Source organism: Carcharodon carcharias, chromosome 20, assembly GCF_017639515.1.
Source record: "Carcharodon carcharias isolate sCarCar2 chromosome 20, sCarCar2.pri, whole genome shotgun sequence".
Taxonomy (NCBI): Eukaryota; Metazoa; Chordata; class Chondrichthyes; order Lamniformes; family Lamnidae; genus Carcharodon; species Carcharodon carcharias.
Window position 1 is genome coordinate 67,109,406 of NC_054486.1, and position 22,488 is coordinate 67,131,893.

A 22,488-nucleotide genomic window follows, 5' to 3' on the forward strand; every position below is an offset into this window, starting at 1 on the left:
CACATTAAAAACCCATGAAAAGGAGTGTTAGCAATGTCCCACTCTGCATAAGGAGAGGGATAGAGAAAAGGAGGTTTTATGGTACAAGGACCACAGCGAAAAAGGAATATTGGTTCATGTGAGTTCCAGAGTCCCAAAGTCAGAGTCCAATGAGGCATTCTTTCAAGTAGGCATTTGATGGTCGGCTGGCTAGAGATGGTGTCATAAGATTTGCTTTTCCAGGTGGCGTTGATGCCTCAAGGTGAAGTAGGGACACAGAGATTGCGTCAGCTCTGTAGGCAATGATACAAAATCATCCATTAGAGTCAGGTTAGAATAGCTAGTGGCCCAACCTGGACAGAATTTGCTTCTGTGTGGCCTGCCATTTGGATGTTAAACAGCAGACTGGCTCTACAGCTCAGAAAGGTAATATTAAACTGCTCAAAAAACCAAAGTCTAAGGTCATGTGACCTTCCTTCTCCACGGTGACTTCAACAAAAGGTGTTTATTCCAGTGTCTGGAATTTGGCATTGTTTTCAGGACTGATAATGTCTCAGCTATTATGGGTTAAAAGGGGTGCCATTCGTGTTGAGGGTCTGGGGTGTTTGGGAAGCCATTGTCTCAGCAGACGTACAGACTCCACTAGCAACATTGGCTTGTCAAATGTAAACGCCATTCCTGTAGCTCTCTTTGAAATTGCGCTGTACAGTCCCAGGTGATATGTTAGAAGTGTTTAATTGACTGCCACTTCTCTTCAAGGAATGCCTACCTTGAAGAAGTATTGTTCTTCTCTCCGACAGGATTTCCGTCTCTCTTTTTTGCCTTGTTCACCTTCATTGCTTTCCATTTCTCCCCTGGTGTTTGACAAGGTGTTTACTAAAACTCGCTTTCACAGCCATATTTCCTTCCTCAGTGACTGTCTTACCCTTAATGTCACCTGTTAGCACATTCCTTAGATAATATCACCACCTTCAATACCTCTTTGTTCTTTTGCCTATGACATCTTTTAGCTATCTCCACCTATCACTGGCCCTCTATCCAGCTCTACTTGTCCCACCACCCCCCCCCCCCAAACCAGCTTATATTTCACCTTTTTTCTATTTTTCCTTAGTTCTGTTGAAGACTCATACGGACTCGAAACATTAACTGTGTTCCTCTTCGCAGATGCTGTCAGTCCTGCTGAGTTTTTCCAATTATTTTTATTTTTGTGTTGGATTTCCAGCATCCGCAGTTTTTTGCTTTTATCTTAGTGTTTAATTGACTGCCACTTCTCTTCAAGGAATGCCCACCTTGAAGAAGTATTGCTCTTCTCTCCAACAAGATTTCTGTCTCTCTCTTTTGCCTTGTTCACCTTCATTGCTTTCCATTTCCCTCCTGGTGTTTGACAAGGTGTTTACTAAAACTCGCTTTCACAGTCATATTTCCTTCCTCAGTGACTGTCTACCCTTAATGTCTCCTATTAGCACATTCCCTAGATAATATCACCACCTTCAACACCTCTTTGTTCTTTTATCTATGACATATTTTGGCTATCTCTGGCCCTCTATCCAGCTCTACTTGTCCCACTCCCCCTTAAACCAGCTTATATTTCACCTCTTTTCTATTTTTCCTTAGTTCTGTTGAAGAGTCATACGGACTCAAAACGTTAACTGTGTTCCCCTCAGGAGATGCTGTCAGACCTGCTGAGTTTTTCCAGGTATTTTTATTTTTGTTTCAGATGATAAGTATGCCTGGCATGTATGGTGGTGAGTGGTCCCATGGACAGCATGAGGACAATGAACATGTGTGTAAGAGTGCGAATGGTGATGTCCCTTGAACTGGCAGTGAGTGAGATCCCTGTAGATGTGTGATGGGTTTGCGAGTGTGTGAGTTGAGAATGATTTGAAGAGTGACTTACCCTGGAGGAACGGAGGAGATCATTCATCATCTTTCAGCACTAGGTAGCTGTCTTCTTTTGCTGGGCTTTGGCACTGACCTCTGCCTCCCAAACCAGATTGGTGATATTGCTGCCGCTCCTGCGTCCAGAGCAAAGTTAGAGGACATCACGACAAGCCTCCACGGCGTCCAAAAAGCGTTCCAGGGATCTGTCACTGAATTGGGTGCTGCAGTCTTAGTGCTTTTCGGGGCCATGTCTTCTGTGCAGCAATGCTGGGCTGGAAGCACTGAGAGGTTTGCACTTTAAATATAGCGCCCAGCATGAGGGAGTAGCGAGGTTGCAGCTTGGTGGGCGAATTGGAGGCTGCTCACCAGTGAAAGGGCATGTTTCCCAGGAAAGCATCATTAATGAGGCGAGATTGGGACGATACAGCGTGAAGAGGTAAAACATTCTTTTTTCTGCCCGCTACCGCACTTAGTGCGAATCTGGGACGAATCTGCCCAACATATATTTTTAGTAGAGGGATATTTGGGGTAATGAGGGCTAGTTTGGCACCTAGGCCACTACAAAGTTCAGGCTTCCATTCTAGAGTATATAGTTGCTTTGGAGTGCACATGCTACTCTGCATTACTGATGTTGCTGGGGTGGTTGAGAAGGAGAATAAATACAGAATAACAAATCTCTTTAGAAAGGAAATATTCCAAAATTCTGAAAGGGATTTTATGAAAATGGCAAATGTATTTCATTTTATGTAGCCTTTGGCTGATGCTGTAAAATATCTGATTAGCATGGATTATAGAAACCTACAGGCTTGTTTTGTAATCTGAGAGCACTTTCTGCTCATTAAAATGTGTAATCGCATCAGTAAAGTGATAATGCCATCTATTAATAAGTTACATAGAAGCATGACAGAAAGGATTTTATTGTAATATGCACAATTTAGTTGGGGGTTGGAGGGATGCTTCACATGTGAATTTTTACTGACGTAGTCATTACCATTTGTAAGCTTATACTTATGAAATGTTTATTTTATTTTTCTTCTGAAAATTTTGTTTTGCTTGTACTTTTCCAACAGCCTGTTTCCTTGATTCCATGGCAACACTGGGCCTGGCTGCATATGGGTATGGCATAAGATATGAATATGGGATTTTCAATCAGAAGATCAAAGATGGGTGGCAGGCATGTTTTTGAATTAATTAATTTCCTTCAGTTTTCTTTATCTTCTCAAATTTATTTTTCCTAACTGCTAACTTTCGTTATTATTTTAGTAGAAGCGTTAACTTTTTTGTAATCACTGGGTGGAAATTTTCATAGCCTCTTACTACCAGCTGAGTTCCACATGCAAAATTATGGCCGCACAGCCTGGGATTTTTCATCTATATATGCAATAGATGCGAAATTGCAGACAACAAACCAATAATTTTCCTTGCATGAAAGGTCCTTCCAGTATGTTCATTTGCACTGTATTGCATAATTTAATGATGGCAAACTTAGGGAAATTTAGAACCCAAATTGAAAACTCTTTTGCATAGTATGTCAATTATAAGTGAGTTATGATTCTGAATTTCTGAGTGAATGGGCTGGATTTTCGTTACCAAGGCAGGTAGCTCGAGTTGGGAAATATCCCCAGTTCAAAATAGCAAGTGGCTGGTCACCCGAAAGGGTAGGAAGAGGCAGGCAGTGTAGGAGTCCCTCAAGAATGTGACACTCTTTAAACCAATATTCAGCAATGAATGCTGGTGAGAGTGATGGCACCCCAAGTAGTACAGTTCTGTATCTGACATCATGAGGCAAATGACTGTGCAAAGGAGTACAGCAAAATGGTGGAATCCAGTAGCAATGGTGGATTCAGTAATTAGGTGAGAGACAGACAGTTTTGCTACCACCAACAAGAGACCCACCTGATATGTTGCCTCCTGGGGCCTGGGTATGGGACATAATTAAGAGGGTGCAGAACATTCTGCAAGAAGAAGCTGAGAAGCCAGAAGTTGTGGTCTATGTCAGAACCGAAAACAGTGAGGAAGTAGATTGTGATTCTGCAGTCAGAGTTTAAGGAGCTAGCAAGAAACTTAAAGAAAACAGGACTTCAAAGGAAGTAATCCATGGATTACTTCCAGTTTCACCTGGTAATGAGAGGAAAAATTGGAAGGTTGTGGCATGGCTTGAGACTTGGTGCAGGAGGGAGGGCTTCACCTTCCTGGAACTTTGGGACCAGTTCTGTGGTAGAAGAAACCTGTTCAATAAGGACGGGTTACATCTGAACAGAGCTGGTACCAATATTCTTGTGGGCAGGTAAGATGTGCTACAGGGGAGGGTTTAAATTAACTCATCAGGGGCTTGGGCACCAAGGTGTGGTATTATAAGGTACAAAAGGAGATCAGAGGACTGGGAGATATGGGTAGAGTTAAAAAATAATGCAGAATTAGGTGGGATCATAGGAAATATAGAGAGGAAAAGTTAAGTTTAGAGAGCATGAGTTCATGAATGTGAATGCACAAAGTTTTATTCTTGAGCATTATTGGAGCTGCATTCATCTAGCCAAGTGGAGAATGTTACATCACACTCCTGGCTTGTGCCTTTTTGATGATAAAAAGGCTTTGGAGAGTCAGAAAGTGAGTTACTCCCCTCAGAGTACCTGGCTTCTGACCTGCTCTTGTAGCCATGGCATTTATGTGCTGGCCCAGTAAAGTTTCTGCTCAATGGGAATCACCCCTCCCCACCTCCCGCAGGATATTGAGGGTGCAGAATTCATCAATGGTAATACCATTGAATGTCAAGGGGAGATGGCTCAATTCTCTCTTGTTGGGGATGGTCATTGCCTGACACTTATGTGGCATGAATGTTACTTGGCCTTATCAATACAGGCCTAAATGTTATTCAGTTCTTGCTGCATGTGGGCATGGACTACTTCATTATCTGAGGAGTTGCGAATGTAACTGCATACTGTGAACATCTCCACTTCTGCCTTAAGATGGAACAAAGATCATCAATGAAGCGACTGAAGATAGTTGGGCCTAGGCTATTGCTCTGAGAAACTTCCACAGTGATGTCCTAGAGCTGAGACTATTGGCCTGCAAAAACCACAGCCATCTTCTGTTCTGTGAAGTAGAAGTCCAACCAGTGGAGAAATTCCCCTGATTTCCATTGACTTCAGTTTTACTTGGGCTCCTTGATGCAGTACTTGGTGATGTTACTTCTGGAATTCAGCTCTTTCACTCATATTTGGATCAAGACTGTAATGAGGCCTGGAGCTGAGTGGTCCTGGTGGAACCCAAACCGGGTATCACTGGGCAGCTTGATAGCACTGTTGACAATCCCTTCCATTGCTTTGCTGATGATCGAGAGTAGACTGATAGGACATACTAGGGCAACTTTTCATTTTGTTGGATAGATACCAGTATTGTAGCTGTATTGAAACAGCTTGGCCAGAGACACATGTAGTTCTGGAGCATGTCTTCTACACCATAACCAAATTGTTGGCAGAGCCAATAGTCTCAGCTATATCCAGTGTGCTCAGCTGTTTCTTGATGTTGTGTGGAGTGAATTGGATTGACTAAACACTGGCTTCTATAATGGTGGGGAGGTGAGATGAATCATCCATTCAACACCTCTGGCTGAAGATGGTTGCGAATGGTTTAGCCTTGTCGCTTGCACCCGCATGCTGGGCTTCATTATCATTGAGGATGGGATATTCACTGTGCTTCTTCCTCCTGTTAGTTGTTTAATTGTTCACCCACCATTCATGACTGGATGTGCCTGGGCTTCAGAGCTCTGATCTGGTTAATAAGGTTTGTGGGCTGCAAGCACAAATAGCCATTTGGAAATATACTACAGTGGTGATAACTGCGATCTGGCTCAAAAAAGTGGAGGATTGGATACTTAATATTCTAGAAAAAAGATATTCAGGTAAGATAAGGAAGTTACAAAGTGGGAAGGTAGTACTTTTGATTAAGGAAAATATTATAGTGCTAGGAAGTGTTATAGTGCTGAATGGCCTTGAGGATTTAGGTGGGAAATCTAAACCACACCAATATTGCATGGGGCAATAATTATGTTAAAAGGGCGGAGAAGGCAATGAATTTCTGAAGTGTTTTCTGGAGAATTTTCTTGATCAGTATGCTTCCTTCTCAATGAGGAAGGAGGCATTGCTGGATCTAGTCCTGGGGAATGAAGTGGATCAGGTGGAGAATGATAAAGTTGGAGAGCATTTCAGGAATAGTGATCCTAGCCAAGCAAAATTGAAGCCCATGGGATAAAAGGCATAATAGCAACGTGGACACAAAATTAATTCAGGCATAGACAACAGAGAGTTGTGGTGAATGGCTGATTTTCAGACTGGAGGGAGGTATAAGTCGGTGTTCCCCAGGATTCATTGCCCATCCCTAATTGCCCTAGAGAAGGTGGTGGTGAGCCACCTTCTTGAATTGCTGCCATCGATGTGGTGTAGGTACACCCTTGGTGCTGTTAAGAAATGAATTCCAAGGTTTTGACCCAGCAACAGTGAAGGAATGCTGATATAGTTCCAAGTCAAGACGGTGTGTGGCCTGGAAGGGAACTTGTGGGTGGTAGTGTACCCATGGTGGGTAGTGCTGTCCTTGTCCTTCTAGGTGGTCAAGGTCACGGGTTTGAAAGATGCTGTCAAAGGAAAGATGCTGTATAAATACAGGTTATTTTTGTTGCAGTTGATAAAGGATAAGGGATCCTGGACTTTATAAATAGAGGCATAGGGTTGAATTTTACCTTGAAAAAGCAGGACTGCCGTAGTCCCACCAATACATTAAATCTGGCGTGATGATGGCGCTGAAATCGGGAGCCCACCTGCTATACCTAATTAACAAGCAATTAAGATTGTTTAGAATCCAATTGATGGGACGAAATGTTGACCATGCTGTAATGCAGTGAGTGCACGAGAAACATGGTAGGTGGAGAGTTATGTTTTTTTCGGGGACTTTTGAAAAGGTGGATACAAAGGCTGCAAGTGTGATTGCACTTCGCTTTAATAGAAGAGTCTGCTGAAACCTGGGTAGTGTTGAAAGTTTTGCTTTTCATATCATTTTCATCTGCATCGGGGCAATTCCTCAGGGAGAGGGTCAAAACACAAGTGCTCTCAATATCATTGAGCACTGCGCCATTTGTACTGTGAAACATTTCCCCATGGAACTTGTATATTCTGTTGGAGGCACCTCCTCCAGTGAGGAGGGGAGGAGGAGTCAAGCTGGCCAGGGGCAGATATGCCATGAGGAGCAGGAAGGTGGGCAACTAGCTGAGGAATGAGGGGCTGTGGAGGGGAGGCAGCAGCAGGCAGGCAAAGGTAGACGAAGGCCCTACCCTGCCAACCCGAAAAGATCCATTTATGCCTACTCCCTTCTTCCAATTAACTAACCAATCCTTTATCCAAGCTAACATGTTACCCCCTACACTATGTTCTCTTATTTTGTGTAGTAACCTTTGATGTGGCATCTTATCAAATGAAATGCCTTTTGGAAATCCAAGTATACCACATCTATGGATTCCCTTTTATCCATGTTGCTTGCTACTTCCTCAAAAAGCTCTAATAAATTGGTTAAAAATAATTTCCCTTCCATGTTGATTGTGCATGATCAAATTATGACTTTCTAAGAATCCTGCTATAACGTCTTTAACTATGGATTCCAGCAAGTTCCCTATGACAGATGTTAGAGTAACTGACCTGCAGTTTTCTGTGTTCTATCTCTCTCCTTTCTTAAATAAAAGATGTTACATTAGCTATTTTCTAATCCAATGGGGCCCTTCCAGAATCTGAGGAATTTTGGAAGATTATAATCAATGCATCTAGTTTTTCTGCAGCTACTTCTTTTAAGACCCTAGGATGCAGGCTATTTGGTCCTGGGAACTTGTCAGCCTTTAGGTCTAATATTTTTCACAGCACCTTTTCCTTAGTGATGGTGATTGTTTTAAGTTCCTCCTTCCCATTCACCTTTTGATTTTCAAGTATCTTTGGGAAGTTTTCTAAGTCTTCTGCAGTGAAGACAGACATAAAGACCAGGGCCATCAATAGATCAAGTAGCACTCTCCAATATGCACTAGCCAGACTGTCCTTTATGATAGCCGTTTGCTGTGCATTGCACAACCAGGCCCTCCAGAGAGCAGAGGTCCTGTCAGAGGAGGGATTAATGGAGACAGCCCAGTCTTCTGATGAGGATACCAACAAAGAGGAGGGTGAGCCTCAGCAGGTAGCTGTGCAAGCTGCTCCATTGAAGAATCTGAATAGCCATAAGACAAGGGAAGCTCTGATACTTAGAAGATTCCAGAGTCCGAATGTGTCCAGCTCAATAGCACCTTCCTGGCCCCTGGCACCTTTTCCTCATTGCTCCCTGTCATGAACACCAGGCACTGTGAGTCAGCGAAATAATGTCACACAGAGGGACCACACAGGCTCATTTAAGAGCATCAAAGAAATCCAAATCCAAACAATCACACAGATAAAGCACGGATGCAGCCGGATAATCTTTGAAAAGAAAAATCATTTATGTAATAATAACTCAGAGCAATCGTCAAATTTCACAAATAAGAAAGGCACCCTTGTGTGACTAATGTGGGGCTTTCTTGATTCTTTTGTGGGTGCTGTGGCATGGTGCACCCCTCCCCCTGCCAGCTGTGATGGAGATAGGCTGCTGATCGTTATGCCCTCTTGCCTGGGATGACTTTGGCAGGCATCCTCTGGTCACCTAAGGTCATGAGGACCGCAGGGTGTTTGGAGTCTCCTGCACAATGGCAGGATACACATCTGTCACCACAGCATTTGAAGGAATCTGTGCCAATGTCAGAGGGGCAGAGGAGAGGCTGTCCCCATCAGAAGCATCCTGAGTGGTTCCCCTGATGACATCAGCAGCTGCTCATCTGCCGCCGTAAGTTCATTTATCCTTCCCTGCTTTCCTGAGGGGGCCCAGGACGTGACTGCAGGCTCTTTGTCCCCCTCTTGCCCTGGCTCTGGACCCTAGAGCTCAGAGACAAGGCAATGGAGTGCAGGTCCAAACATCATATGTCAATGGAGGAAGCCATGTGATCTGTAGAATGGGTCATCACAGTGCTCATGGCCTATATGGATTCTTCCAATGTCCATGTCAGATCACGCAACCTCTCTGGTATCCCTGCCACATCGCCATGCACATCATGCTGACTGCCCAGCATTTGCTGCCTGACAGACAACTCCAAGGGGTCATCATCAGCCTGGGGCTCAGCATCTAGGTCATCTCCAGCACTCCTCCGATTGCCAGAGGCATTCTCCATCTCAGTCTCCGAGAACTGTTCATGTAACTGTGATGTGCTTTCACCAGTGTGTCAATCCATTACAGACGAGTAACGCATACCCACCAAAGTACATGTATCTGCGTTGGTGCTAGGTGCTGAGGAAGGATGTGATGCTGCAGCCTCTGAGGCATCCACCTCCTCCTCAGAGATTAAAGTCCATCCCTCGTAGCTATTGCATGCAGCTGCTGATGTCAGGGAAACAAAAAGAAAGAGAGTCGGGGCAAGAAACAAAAAGAGATTTGGGGCATCTTCATCCTTTGAGGTAAGTTTGCAGAGACATGCTTCCTCATTGCAGATACTGGAATTATTGGAGGATGTGAATCAGTGTTTGAACCTTACACCCTTCAACATAGAGGCAGACCTTCCTCCCCAATGTCTGTAAGCCTCAAAAGTCACAAACCATCAATGCTACCTTCTTGCCAGCTTCCTGAGCTTGAAGCACCCTCTCCTCCCCAGCCCCTTCAGAACTGTTTCCTGGAATTATAAAAATGCACCCTTGGAATCTCACCACCCAGGGGCATTCCTCCTATCTCTACTCAACCTATGGCCCACCTCAATTCATTGGCAGCCAATTCTACGATCTCCTCCTTAATGGGTGTCAGGATAGCCAAGTTTGGTACATCCCCGCCAGTCCTGTTCTTCTCTCTTGCATTGTCCACCCTCTTCTCCCTAAAGCAGGAAATTGTAATGATGATGCTGTGTTACAATCGGGCCTTCAAATTAAGCATTTTGTCAGCAGCTCATTTTTCTCAATGCTCTTTGCCAATTAACAGGTATTGTAGATCCCCCACCCTCCCACCCCCTCATAATCCCCGTTGCCAGGAAGAGTGGTATGTCTGCATCATGCCGTCTTACACACATGGGAAACACAGAAGACAATCCCATAACTGACTCATATCATACCCTTTCATATATATTCATCTCCAGAATGGTGACATACTCACCCTTGCAGATCTCAAAAGATCATTGAGCCTTTTCCGGCACTGCAGCTAGATTCATTGGACAACCGCCAGTCTATTGACCTCTGCTGCCATCTTCATGGAGGCTGCTTTTGTCTGGCTGGGAGGTCTGCTCTTCCTGTCAGTGGGCATGAGGACCTCCCACCCATCACTCACAGCCTGAAGGAGAACTCGTAGGGCGTCACCGTCAAACCTTGGGGCCATCTTTGGTCCTTTATACTCCCCAGCTCCTGGCTCCATTCTCTTGGCCATCTGTGAGGGGACAAAGAGAGTTAAAGGCCTGATTTTTCAATACCTCCATATACACTTGCTATTCATCAGGAGAATGGATTAATTGCATTCCAATGTTATTTCTTCCCTGGCAAAGGTCCTGAATGCTTCCAAACTAGCAGAATAGTCATACACATTTATAAATAAGCTCTTACCTACTGCAATAGCTTGCAGGAATTGAAATTCTTCAACACAAAATTCTTAAGCGTCCAAAGGATGCTTTTCTTATATTGGAATTGTCTGACTGACACTGGATTTTTTTTTAAAACAGTGAGCTATACTTAAAGCTTGATTTGCATTTATATAGATATCAGGCAGATAAAAATACACTCCACTTTATGGAGTGGGCTTGGTATTATTTATGAAATAGTCTAATATGCTGAACTCACAAAAACATCTGGCTTAAAAAACCTCAAAAATATAACAGAGCTGTCCTGATAAAATTGAATTGTTCTCAAATTGTCTGCATTATGCTCCAAACCTATAAGCAAGTTTCTGAGCAGGGTGTGATAAATTATTTTTATATGAATAAATGTGAACTTTATTCTGCATGATTAAAGGTGGAGGAAGCTGATGACTGGCTGCGAAATGGCAACCCTTGGGAAAAGGCTCGTCCAGAGTATGTACTGCCCGTTTATTTCTACGGCCGTGTACTACATACCAAAGATGGTGTCAAATGGATTGATGCAGAGGTATGGCTTTTTACCTTTACATTTATCTAATCAAATTTGGTAATACATTTTTGATTCTAGTGTTCATAATCAGAAGAGCTCTCTTCTAACAATTTGTAATTGCGATGAACTACTGTTTAATATTCTGTTTTGGTTTGTAACTAATGGTGAATGTTAGTAAAATACTTAGCTAACCCATTTGGTTGACTAATTTAATTCACCAATATAATTCATAAATTATACAAACTAAGAAATCTCCCAGAGTGTTATTCTTAGGGTGGAATCATCCCAGATTTGCACTAAGTGCAGTAGCGGGCAGGTAAGACGACATTTTAATCACCGACTTCGATGGTGGGGTTTCACACTGTATCATTCCAAACCCGCCACATTATTTATGCATTCCTGGGAAACATGCCGAATGAGAGTCCGACCGCCATCACCTCGCCGCTTCATCACGCCGGGCGCGATATTTAAAGCCCAGCCATGCGCAGACATCTCAATGCTTCCAGAACACGACTGCTTCAAGGAAGACATAGCCCTGAAAGGCAAAAAGATTGCAGCCCCCAGGTTCAGTGACGTGTCACTGGAATGCCTTTTGGATAATGTGGAGTCCTGCCGGGATGTCCTCTACCCCCATTCTGGCTGCAGGATGGGCAGCGACGTGACCAACCAGGCTTGGGAGACGGTGGCAGTGGTGGTCAGCACCAACACCCTTCAAAAGAGGACAGTGCCGCAAGAGGATGAAGGATCTCCTCCGTTCCTCCAGGGTAAGTCACTCTTCTCATCGCTGTCAGCTCACAAACTCACAAACCCATCACACGTCCACAGGGTCCTCACTCACTACCAGTTCAAGGGACATCAATATTCATTCTCTCATACTCACCGTCATTGTCCTCATCCCGTCCATGGGACCACTCACTACCCACACATGCCAGGCGTACTTAATATCTGGCCTAACAGGCGTCTTGCTGACACTTTCTCCATCTCTGTTCATGCAGGACAAGCTGGCACACAACAACAGGGAGAGGTCGCAGACCAGTGGAGAATGCTTGAAATCAAGGTCCACACGGACTTTGAAAATAGAGCCATCCAGCTGGTCGGCTATGATCTGGACCATTCCTGTGCTGACTGTGAGGTCGGCGGTGCTCCATCAAGTGAGGGTCCAGCAGTGCAACATCCATCAGACAACCATGCTGTGAGTGATGTGTCCCGTTTCACAGACCACTGCCATGCACAAATTATCTCCCTTTGCTTCCGCAGGCACATCTTGGAAACAGCCAATGGAGTCCATGTCCCAGGGCCTCCAATCAAGCCCCGAAGAAACCTCTGAAGAGGAATCTGGAGGCACCCTCCTTGAAGCCCCATCAAAGCACTCACCCACACCCTTCACCAGCGCAGAGACACACACCTCAGTGGGACCTAGCTTTAGAATAGCCTCAGATCTCTTGGTCATCTGCAGGATATACCCTGGGTGTCTCTAGGCGCCAACCAGCAACGGCTTGCTATGTCCCTTGGGCGACATGTGCAGAAGCCCCAGCCACCCCTGCTTCCTGAGGTTGCTGCTCCTGCCTCTGTGTAGCCAGGAGCCTCAGTCACTCTCCTCCGTCGTCTTTGCTCTCTGTAGGCCATCAGGCATACAGCTAGTTCACCAGGCTCCATGATCCTGATGTACTCCTCCTGCAGGTTGAAAGAGAGAGACATGTTGTTAGCATGGTGTACTAAGAACCTGTCCTGGTTAAGTATGAAGTCCCCTTAACACTTCTAGGAGAGTGCTGGCCACTACTTGGATGGCCAGAGATTAGTGTGCAGCATGGCTGCCTGAAACCCCACCTGCCCAATTGATAGCAGCCTTGCCCATTGCACTGTATGCTGTGCTCTCAGCTCAGAAGCAGGCATTCTCCCTAACCCATGCTGCAAGGCTGCACTGTTAGCTTGAACCATGGGAGAGACTGGTCCAAACCGGGATGCTGACATTGCAAGGGGCTGTGAGCACCTCCAGCAGTGACTGCTCCTTGGCAAGCTTTAGTGAGGTGATTGTACAATGTGTGCAGTCGTCCAACTGTCCTGCAGTTCACTAAAATGCTTATTACTTTGCAGCCTGTGTTGGGAGCAGAGGGGCAGGGCTGAAAAGCCTTGGAGCATTTGGTGGCACTTTTATGATTCTGCATTGCTTGAGTGGGCAGATAAGCTAGAAGCCCAACTCTAGTCATATCAATGTGGCTGCGCCTGAACTGTCTCAGTTGCAGACGAATGGTCACTTTATACAGGTTTCCCTAATGCGTGGCCGCTTCCCTCGTCCACCCTACTTCCCACCCCGAATGCTTGTACTCTATATTCAACGGCAGGACTGGCCTTAACACTCACCCCCTCCTCCTCAATAAGTCACCTCAACTGCAAAGCAGCCCTAGCACCCCCATCCCCCACCCCACAAGTTGCCTCAACAGCAGGGCTGCCCATAACACCCCTCCCCCACCCCCACAAGTCGCCTCATTGGCAGGGCTGCCCTTAATCTCCCCACCACCCTGCAACGCCCCATAAGCTTGAATTCCAACAGGTGACCCTGGCGAGCACTGCACAAAGTTACTGTTAACCTCCGAGTTCCCCTCAAAATGCTGCCCACCAAAAACATGCCTTTCATCTGCTGCTGCGAAACACAGCGTGCTTTCCCACCGACGTGGATGGACGATCCAGCAGGAGGCGACAATTCCAGCAGGCTGGCCTAATAATGATATGCAGATGTATTACAATGAGATTCCTGATGTCCAATGGTGGGAAATGCAACCTGCCATCAGTGGGCTGAGCAGTCAATTGCGAACTGGTTTCACGCCATTGTGAATCCGATTGCCGTATATTGTATGTTTATGCCACCGCACACGCCTGATGTTGGCGGGCACAGAAAATCCCGGCCTTAGTATTTTAAAGGATGTATTGCTTTATAATGAGAAGAGTATTGTACCATGTATTGCACAACGTAAGCCCAAATCTTGCAATATGGAGGAGGCCTCCAACGCAACTTAAGTTGCTGATGCACATCGGGACCCTGAGGAAATCGCGATGTGCGTACATCCGCTGTACTTACATGGTAAGTTTAAACTTCCAGTTTCCCGTTTTACCCTGGCCAGGCTGCTCCACAATTCCTATGACAGTGGAATCACATGGCCAGATCCAGGAAATTTGGGCTGTTTGCCCCATATTTACCCAGGTTTTTACACAGATTTACTTGGAGCTTATTATAGCAAGTATAAAGCCAGGGTAACTCTAAGTAAATCAGTTGTGCTGTCAAAGCACAATGGCACACCCAGCAATGTTCAACCCTCCTTTCCAACAATGTTCACTCCCACCCCCAGCCATGTTCACTTTCAACAATGTTCACCCCGGCCCCACACCACTCCTCCCACTCCCAGACAGTGCTGAAACCTTCCCACACCCACCTCTCCTGACTCACCTTCTGGAATCTCTGGCTGCTGTCCAGCCAATGTTGGAAGAGCCAGCATTGTGGGGGGTGTTGAGTGTTGTCGGGTGGGGGGGGTGGGGTTTGAGCATTGTCAGGGGGTAAGGGAGGGGATTAGCACTGTCAATGAGGGGAGCTTGTGCACTGTTGGGGTTAACAGCTCTATTTAAAACAATGTAAGTCAATAGACTGAAGCCAGATCTTAAGGGAAGTGTCTTCAGCTCATGACAAGAAAAGGAGTGTGGCTGCACTGGAATTACGCTCAACAGACTGTTCGTCCTTGTATCCCTGCTGGAGCTAGCATCAGAAGATGCAAAGGCTCCAGCGTAAAATGGTAAGTGGGCAGATTAAATCGCAGTCAACATCAGACACACCGTCTCTGATGCTGATTGGAAGATCTGGGCCGTAGTATTATGCAATACCAATAGACCTCCTTCGGCATTGCTCATATTGTTCAAGACTTAGATTGTGGTTACTGATACATATTGACATTCCAGGCGGTCAAATCACATGGTGAGGTAAAACTATTTCTTGTGTTATTGATGTTGAAAAATATGGAGAGATATAGTTACCCAGATCCAACTATATCTATATCAATAGTTCTGCATGCAGCATGAATTTTCAGTTGTCACACTTCTTGTGTCACATATTTATCATTCCAGAGTATTACTAATTACTTTATAGTTAGTGAATGGATGTTCTTTTAAATTTTGTTATTCCATAAAATAAATGGGAATTAAACATAAAATGACAACCATTATTACCAAAAATTACCCATATACAGATACAATACTTACCTCGAGAGAGAATCAACTTAACCTGGAGAGAGAGTCAAGAGCAGGAGCGGACCTGGGATGAAGCAGGAGCAGGGAGAGAATAAATTGAAGCTCAGGCCTATCACTTACCAGGAGAAAGAAAGTCAGGAGAGCAAACCTGACAGGAAGTGGACCTGTAAGGAAGCAAAGCAGGAGCGGACCTGGGCATGCTTAGGTTTGATAAAGTGAGGAAAAGAAAATCAAACTGTGACATCACAGGAAGGCCTTGAGTTGATTGGCTGAAGATAGAGTGGTCCAAGTGAGGGAGCCAGAGACAGCGAGATCTGAGAGCTGAAGCCCAGAGGCATTAATTAGGTAAACAGCTAGGTGATTGGTTGTTGAACTTTAAGGGGTTTTTCTCTCTAAACTTGGGCAGTAGTTTAAACTGGGACTGGGGATATATAAGTATTCTATTGAATTATATCTTAATTAGTTAAACTCCTTAATATAACCGCAAAAATTATTGAGTGATATTTCTAAACTTGATACCTAATTAGCTAAGTAAAACACAATAATGATGGCAGGGCAAGTGATTTGTAGCAGCTGTAGCATGTAGGTGCTGGTAGATACTTGTGTGATCCATTGGAACCACATCTGGAGTGAGTGACTGCTGCTCAAAGAACTTCGGCTTAGAGTTGATGAACTGGAGTCTGAGTTTTGGACACTGCAGTGCATCAAGGAGGGGAAAAATTACTTAGTCACTTTGCTGCAGCCTTAGGCTAGGTGCTTCAGATTTGGTTTGTGATCTGAGACAGGAGGGTGGGATTGCCAGTAAGGCAGGTTTGGGGATTCAGAATGTAGCAATGAAGGAGCATCACCCATTGCACTTGTCCAACAGGTCCAATGTTCTTGCGGTTTGTGTGCATGAGAGCAGGAACTGATGCACGGAGGATGAGTAGCTGACCACAGCACCATGGTACAGGGGGCCACTCAAGTAGGGGGAGTAAAAAGGAATGTAGTGATAGTAGGGACAGTATTTTAAGGGGAAGATAGTATTTTCTTCAGCTGGGAGTGTGAAAACCGAAGGCTGTGTTGCCTATCAAGTGCCAGAGTTAAAGACAGCTCCTCGGGACTGGCAAAGAACTTGGAGTGGGAGGGCAAAGATCCAATTGTTGTGGTCCACATGAGTACCGATAACATAGGTAGAATGAAGAAACAGGTTCTGCTGAGGGAGCATGAGCAGCTAGAGCTAAATTAAAAGGCAGACTGTGTGGGTAATAAACTTTGGATACTACCTGTGCCACAAGCAAATTGGCATGGTGAAAATAAATTCAGAGAGTCGAATGCATGGCACAATGATTAGTGTGAGAGAAATGGGTTTTGATTCATGGGGCACTGCCACCAGCACTGGAGAAAGAGGGAGCAGTACCATTGGAATGGTCTTCACTTAAACTGTGCTGAGACTAGTGTCTTGGCGAATTGTATAACTTGAGCTGTAGGGGCTTTAAACTAAATAGTAAGGTGGAGGGTTCACGTGAGGGGAGATTTGGAAAGTTAAAGAGAAATGGCAAGGCAATAGTGCAAGGCAGCAACACAGGTAATGATAACCAGAGTACTAAAGGATGAGTGAGAGTATACAAACGCAAGAGAGCACCAGCAAATAAGGACAGAGTAGGGGAAAATGGCATGGAAATGGAATTAAAAGCTCTTTATCTGAATGCATGCATCATTCATTACAAAATGAATGAACTGATAACACAAATAGAAATAAATGCGTATGACATGATAGACATTACAGAGACATGGTTAAAAGGTGACCAAGGTTTGGACCTGAATATTTAAAGGTTACTTGGCATTTCAGAAGGATCGGAAGAAAGGAAAAGGAGGTGAGGTAGCTCTGTAAATAAAGGATGAGCTCAGTACAGTAGCAAGAAATGACCTTGGTTCGGAAGATCATGATGTAGAATCATTTTGGATGGAGATAAGAAATAGCAAAGGAAAGTCACTGGTGGGAGTAGTTTATAGGCCCCCTAATGGCAGCTACCTTGTAGGACAGAGTATAAATCAGGAAATAACGGGTGGCTGGTAAGAAAGGTACTGCGATAATTGTGGGCGATTTTAATCTTCATATAGATTGGACGAATCAAATAGATTGGACTCAGATTGGCAAATGTAGCCTTGAGGATGAGCTCATAGAGTGTATTTGGGACAGTTTAGTAGAACAATACGTTCTGGAACCAACCAGGGAACAGTCTGTTTTAGACCTGATATGGTGTAATGAGACAGGATTAATTAATGACCTCAGTAAAGGATCCTCTAGATAAGAGCAATCATAACATGATAGAAATTCATATTTAGTTTGGGGGTGAGGAACGTGGGTCTAAAATTATTGTGCTAAACTTAAATAAAGACAATTACAAGGATATGAAGCCAGAGTTGGCAAAGGGCACTGGAAAAGTAGGTTAAAATGTAAGATGGTAGAGAAGCAGTGATAGACATATAAGGATATATTTCATAATTCTCAACAAAAATATATTCCATTGAGAAAGAAAGACAATAAGAAGGATGTACCATCCGTGGCTAACTAAGGAAGTTAAGGATGGTATCAAATTGAAAGAAAAGGTATACAATGCTGCGAAGATTTGTGGTAGGCCAAAAGATTGGGAAATTCTTTGAAACCAGCAAAGGATGATTCAAAAAAAATAAAGAGGGAGAAATTAAAATATGACAATAATCTATCAAGAAATATAAAAACAGACAGTAAAAATATTGCTGAAAAAAGTTTTTTTTGTCAAAGCTTTTTGTCTTGCTCTCATCAGGACAATTCACAAGAATACCAAATGCAAAGGGAACAACTGTTTCTACCACATGAGAAGAGAGTGCTGATTGGCTGGCAAATGGACTTTATTTGGTAGAAGTGTTGCCACGGAGAATGCACCAGTTGATGGTGACTGACAGTTAACTGCTAAGCATTGTTTGAAATTTAAACCAGGCAGGTTGACTTCTATTGGTCAAGGCATTGTCCTGAGGAATGAGCCAGTGAATGGCTGCCACTAGTGTTGTTTAGCTGAAACAGGCACAATGGGTGAAGTTTTCCATGCACTCTGGCTTCGGGTGCGCTCGGCAGCATGAACGGATAATATGGAAAGAAAGTCAAAAGTCGATTTCGCGACATTGTGAAACCAGTTTGCGATCATCCACTCAGCCCCTCAATGGCGTTTCCTGCCATCAGACGTCAGGAACCTCATTGTAATACATCTGCATATCAATTATAAGGCTCGCCCGTCGGACTCACCCCCCCCCACACTGGATCACCCACCCACGTCAGAGTGATTGCATGCCGATGTATTTCACAACTGCACATAAGTGACATGCACCTGGCAAGCTGCACTTCACTCGGGACTTTGAGGTTTGTTTGCCCATCTTGCTTTGGGCACACTCGCAGTCATCAGCACCAGGCTTAACAGACAGCACCACAGTATTTTTAGGGGGGGCTCACGGGCAGGACTCTACCTACCAAACCAGCCATAAGGCAGGGATGGCTTTGTACAGCTGCAGGGCTAGGGCTTGCTTGGGAAAGGGGGAGAAGTGGCCTCAGGCAAGGGAGGAGGCTGCGGAGTGAGAGCTGTACTGAGGAAGGGTAGTATCCCAGAGTTAGTGTGAGGGCACAAGTTTATCTGTGCAAGTGGCCTCAAGGTATTGAGGGCTGAGGAGGCAGTCTCCAGAGCAGATGGGGCCAAATGGAGATGTGAGGGTGTGCGTGAAAGAATGAGTGGTGATGTCCCTTGAGCTGGCAGTGAGTGAGATGCCAGTGAATGTGTGATGGGCTTGAGTGTATAAGTTTAGAGATGGTTGCCTGCAGCACAAATGAGATCATTCTGCATTGGATGGCAGCCTCTTCTGTGCAGCATTGGCAGTGATCACCATTGCCATTGCCTACCAAGCCAGAGTGGTAGCATCGCTGTCTCTCCTGCGGCCAAAGCAGGCGGGGTAGAGGACATCATGGCGGGCCTCCACAGCGTCCAAAAGGCACTTGAGGGACACATCACTAAATCTGGTGGCTGCAGTCTTCTTGCCTTTTGGGGCCATGTAGATTTGCAACAGCCATGGGCAGGAAGCACTGTGAGATGTGCACACGGCTGTACTTTAAATGTGGCGCCTGGCGTGATGAAGAGGCATGGCGGGCCAATTGGAACCCACACACCATCGAATCGGCGTGTTTGCTGGGAATGCATAATTAATATGGCGGTTTTGGGACAATACGGCGTGATAAGTCATTTTACCCACCCGCTACCATGCTTAGTGCAAATCTGGGATGATTCTGCCCAATGTGTGTTCTTGTTCTTTCTGTCTGCAAAGAACAGGGCCCTGTATATTAATATATGTAGCTTCTGGTATACGCAAATGTGCCACACTGCGAGCCCGACTGACAATCTCAAATTGGTTGTCAGTGTAATTCTTAGCACACTGAGGATTATTTAGCAAATGTGGTCCAATCACAGAATTACATCTAATGTTGGACACTGTGTTTTGAGTTTTATAAACACGGGCTGGTTGGGTACGGTCTGTACCTTGCCCATTGCAAACAATGGAAAGGACATGCTGTTTGATATGGTCCGCCAGTCTTTGGGCCATACAGTATATATACCTAGCATCACACTGTCACTGAAATTCAAATAAAACATTACTCATTTGCGTGATAGGCAGAACGTCTTTCTGGCTTGACGACAACATCTTGTTAATGGCGAATACCACTCATGTTGCTACTGTATAGTAACAGCGTGAAGCAGCTAGCTTCACCCATTGCTCAAATTTTTCAGATACCTTGCCTTTCTAACTGCAGATTATAAAAAGCAAACGTATCATCTACATATCAGAAATATGCAAGGGGTAGAAGGTTAGGTATCATTCCATCGAAGATATGTTTCTCATGGAACCCAACAAAGAGGCTCTAGAGGGGATCCCACGGCAACACCCTCTTTTGGACATACATGGATGGCATTTGGGCATTCACGGTGTCATTAAAACTGAACTCAACTGCGTGAATTGCTGAGTTCATAAGTTCAATGAATACTGATTCACACAATGGCGGCAGGTCTAGATTGCCAGGCTATAGTGCTGCAGCACTAATATCTATGGCTTCCTTAAGTAGAACATTGGTGACTAGGCTAGCAATGTCAAATGAGCACATGGACACAGTATTACTATCGATATGCAAGCCCTGTACAGTCTTCGCAAACGTGAAGGAATCTTTCATCATGTATGTGGAAAACCTGCTCAAAACTGGGTTTGTAACAATTCGCCCAACCAGTTGGCCAAGTCATGTTGTGCAGAACTGGTCATAGATAAGATATGGTGTAATGGGACATCACTTTTGCGTGTCTTAGGCAGCTCATACATATGCGGACGCAGTGAGCCATGGGGATGAACCCTGTCACATGTATCACACAGCAACTCATCGCTGTTACACAAGTCCAACAAGCATTTATTTTTAGCTTACTTTCAAGCAAGGAAATCCGTTCATGTTGAGTGGCAGGTCCAATGGGTACGAATTTGGACCTGTCACTAAGAATGACGTGCATTTCGTTGATATAGGCACACTTGTTAAGGATGACTATCCCCTTCCCTTTGTCAGGTTTACTGATGTGTATGTCTGGGTTGGTCTTAAGGCCTTTCAATGCTGTAAGATATACGTGTTGCATGAGAAAATCAGATAGGTCATTTGGAATCCCACAATATGCGTGCACTGGATCAGCTAGGCGTGTTTTCAAGGATTCATTGTCTTTAGTGCATGCTGGTTTGTGGAGGGATAGTTGGAAGTAGAGGAGTTCGAACTCAGCAAATACCTCTTCCCGGTTTATTTGGGATGAAGGCACACCAAAATTGAAACTATGCACAAGAACAAACACACTTTCTGAGAGTACATGGTCAGAGAGATTTGTTACATGTTTAGTGGCTTCCTTAATTGTGTTTCCTTACATGCCTTACTGGGCTCCATCCTGGGCTCAAATTCGCCTTTGAACTGGAGCAGTCAAATGAATTCCCTTTCTTTGAGGTATTAGTTGAGCAATCTGCCAGGAGTTCTCTATCATTGTCTACCACAAGCTTACCTTCACTGTTCAATATACATGTTAGGATTCTTATAGTTTCACATGCTATAATTTTGGCCTTATTGGCAACCTCATAAATAGGGCCCAAGCCATTTGCTCACCATGAAGCGTGATGCTGAAATAGGGAGCGTCAAAGGCATCCTGCGGGATAATGGCTACCATGATCCGATCATTTCACGCTGTACATCATGCAAACTCATGAATGGGCATAAGGCCTTTACTTTCAGTCCTGAAAGGTGCTCTGTACTTTAGACTACCCTGGAAGAGCAAGGTATCTCAAAAATTTGAGCAACAGGTAAGGCTAGCTGTTTCACGCTGCTCCTATGCAGTAGCAATATGAGTGATATTCGTCACTAACAGGATGCTGCCATCAAGTCAAAAAGATGTTCTACCTATCACACAAATAAGTAATGTGGCATATGAATTTCAGTGCCAGTGTGATGCTAGGTATGTAGGCTGTATGGCCCAAAGACTGGCGGATTGTATCAAACAGTATGTCTCTTCCACTGTTTGCAGTGGGCAAGGTACAGACTTTACCCAACCCACCTGTGTTTGCAAAGCTCAAAACACAGTGTCCAACATTAGATATAATTTCATGATTGGACAACACTTGCTAAATAATCTTCATTATACTGAGAATTACGCTGACAGTCAATTTTGAGATTGTCAGTCAGACTTGCAGTGTGTCACATTTGCGTGCACTGGAAGCTACATATATTAGAATACAGGGCCCTGTTCTGTGCCGAAAGAACATGTACACATATTGCGCCTCTGTCAGCTAAACAACATAAGTGACAGTCATCACTGGTTCATTCCCCAGGGTATTCGGAGGCAAGCTGCCTGGTTTAAATTTCAAACAATGTTTGGCAGTTACCTGTCAATCACCATCAACTGCTGCATTCTCCATGGCAACACCAATCAGAGTCCACTTGCCAGCCAAACAGTACTCTCTCCTCATGCGAATAAATTGTTGTTCCCTTTGCATTTGATATTCTTGAGCATTGTCCTGTTGAGTGCAAGACAAAAAGCTTTGAGAAAAAACTCTTTTTTTTCAACAATACTTAAGTTCTGTACTACCAGACAGTAAAAGCTTCTACAAGTATATAAAAAGGAAAAGACGAGCTAAA

General features: G+C 44.5%; 1 protein-coding gene across 1 annotated transcript in view; it reads left to right on the forward strand.

The window, feature by feature from the left end:
* Positions 1–22,488, forward strand: part of pygl (phosphorylase, glycogen, liver) — a 171,466-nt gene that overhangs the window by 19,366 nt on the left and 129,612 nt on the right. Inside the window, exons 4-5 of the mRNA XM_041214190.1 lie at positions 2,931–3,034; positions 10,935–11,066. Coding sequence (XP_041070124.1) covers positions 2,931–3,034; positions 10,935–11,066 — 236 coding nt within the window. The remainder of the gene's footprint in view (positions 1–2,930; positions 3,035–10,934; positions 11,067–22,488) is intronic.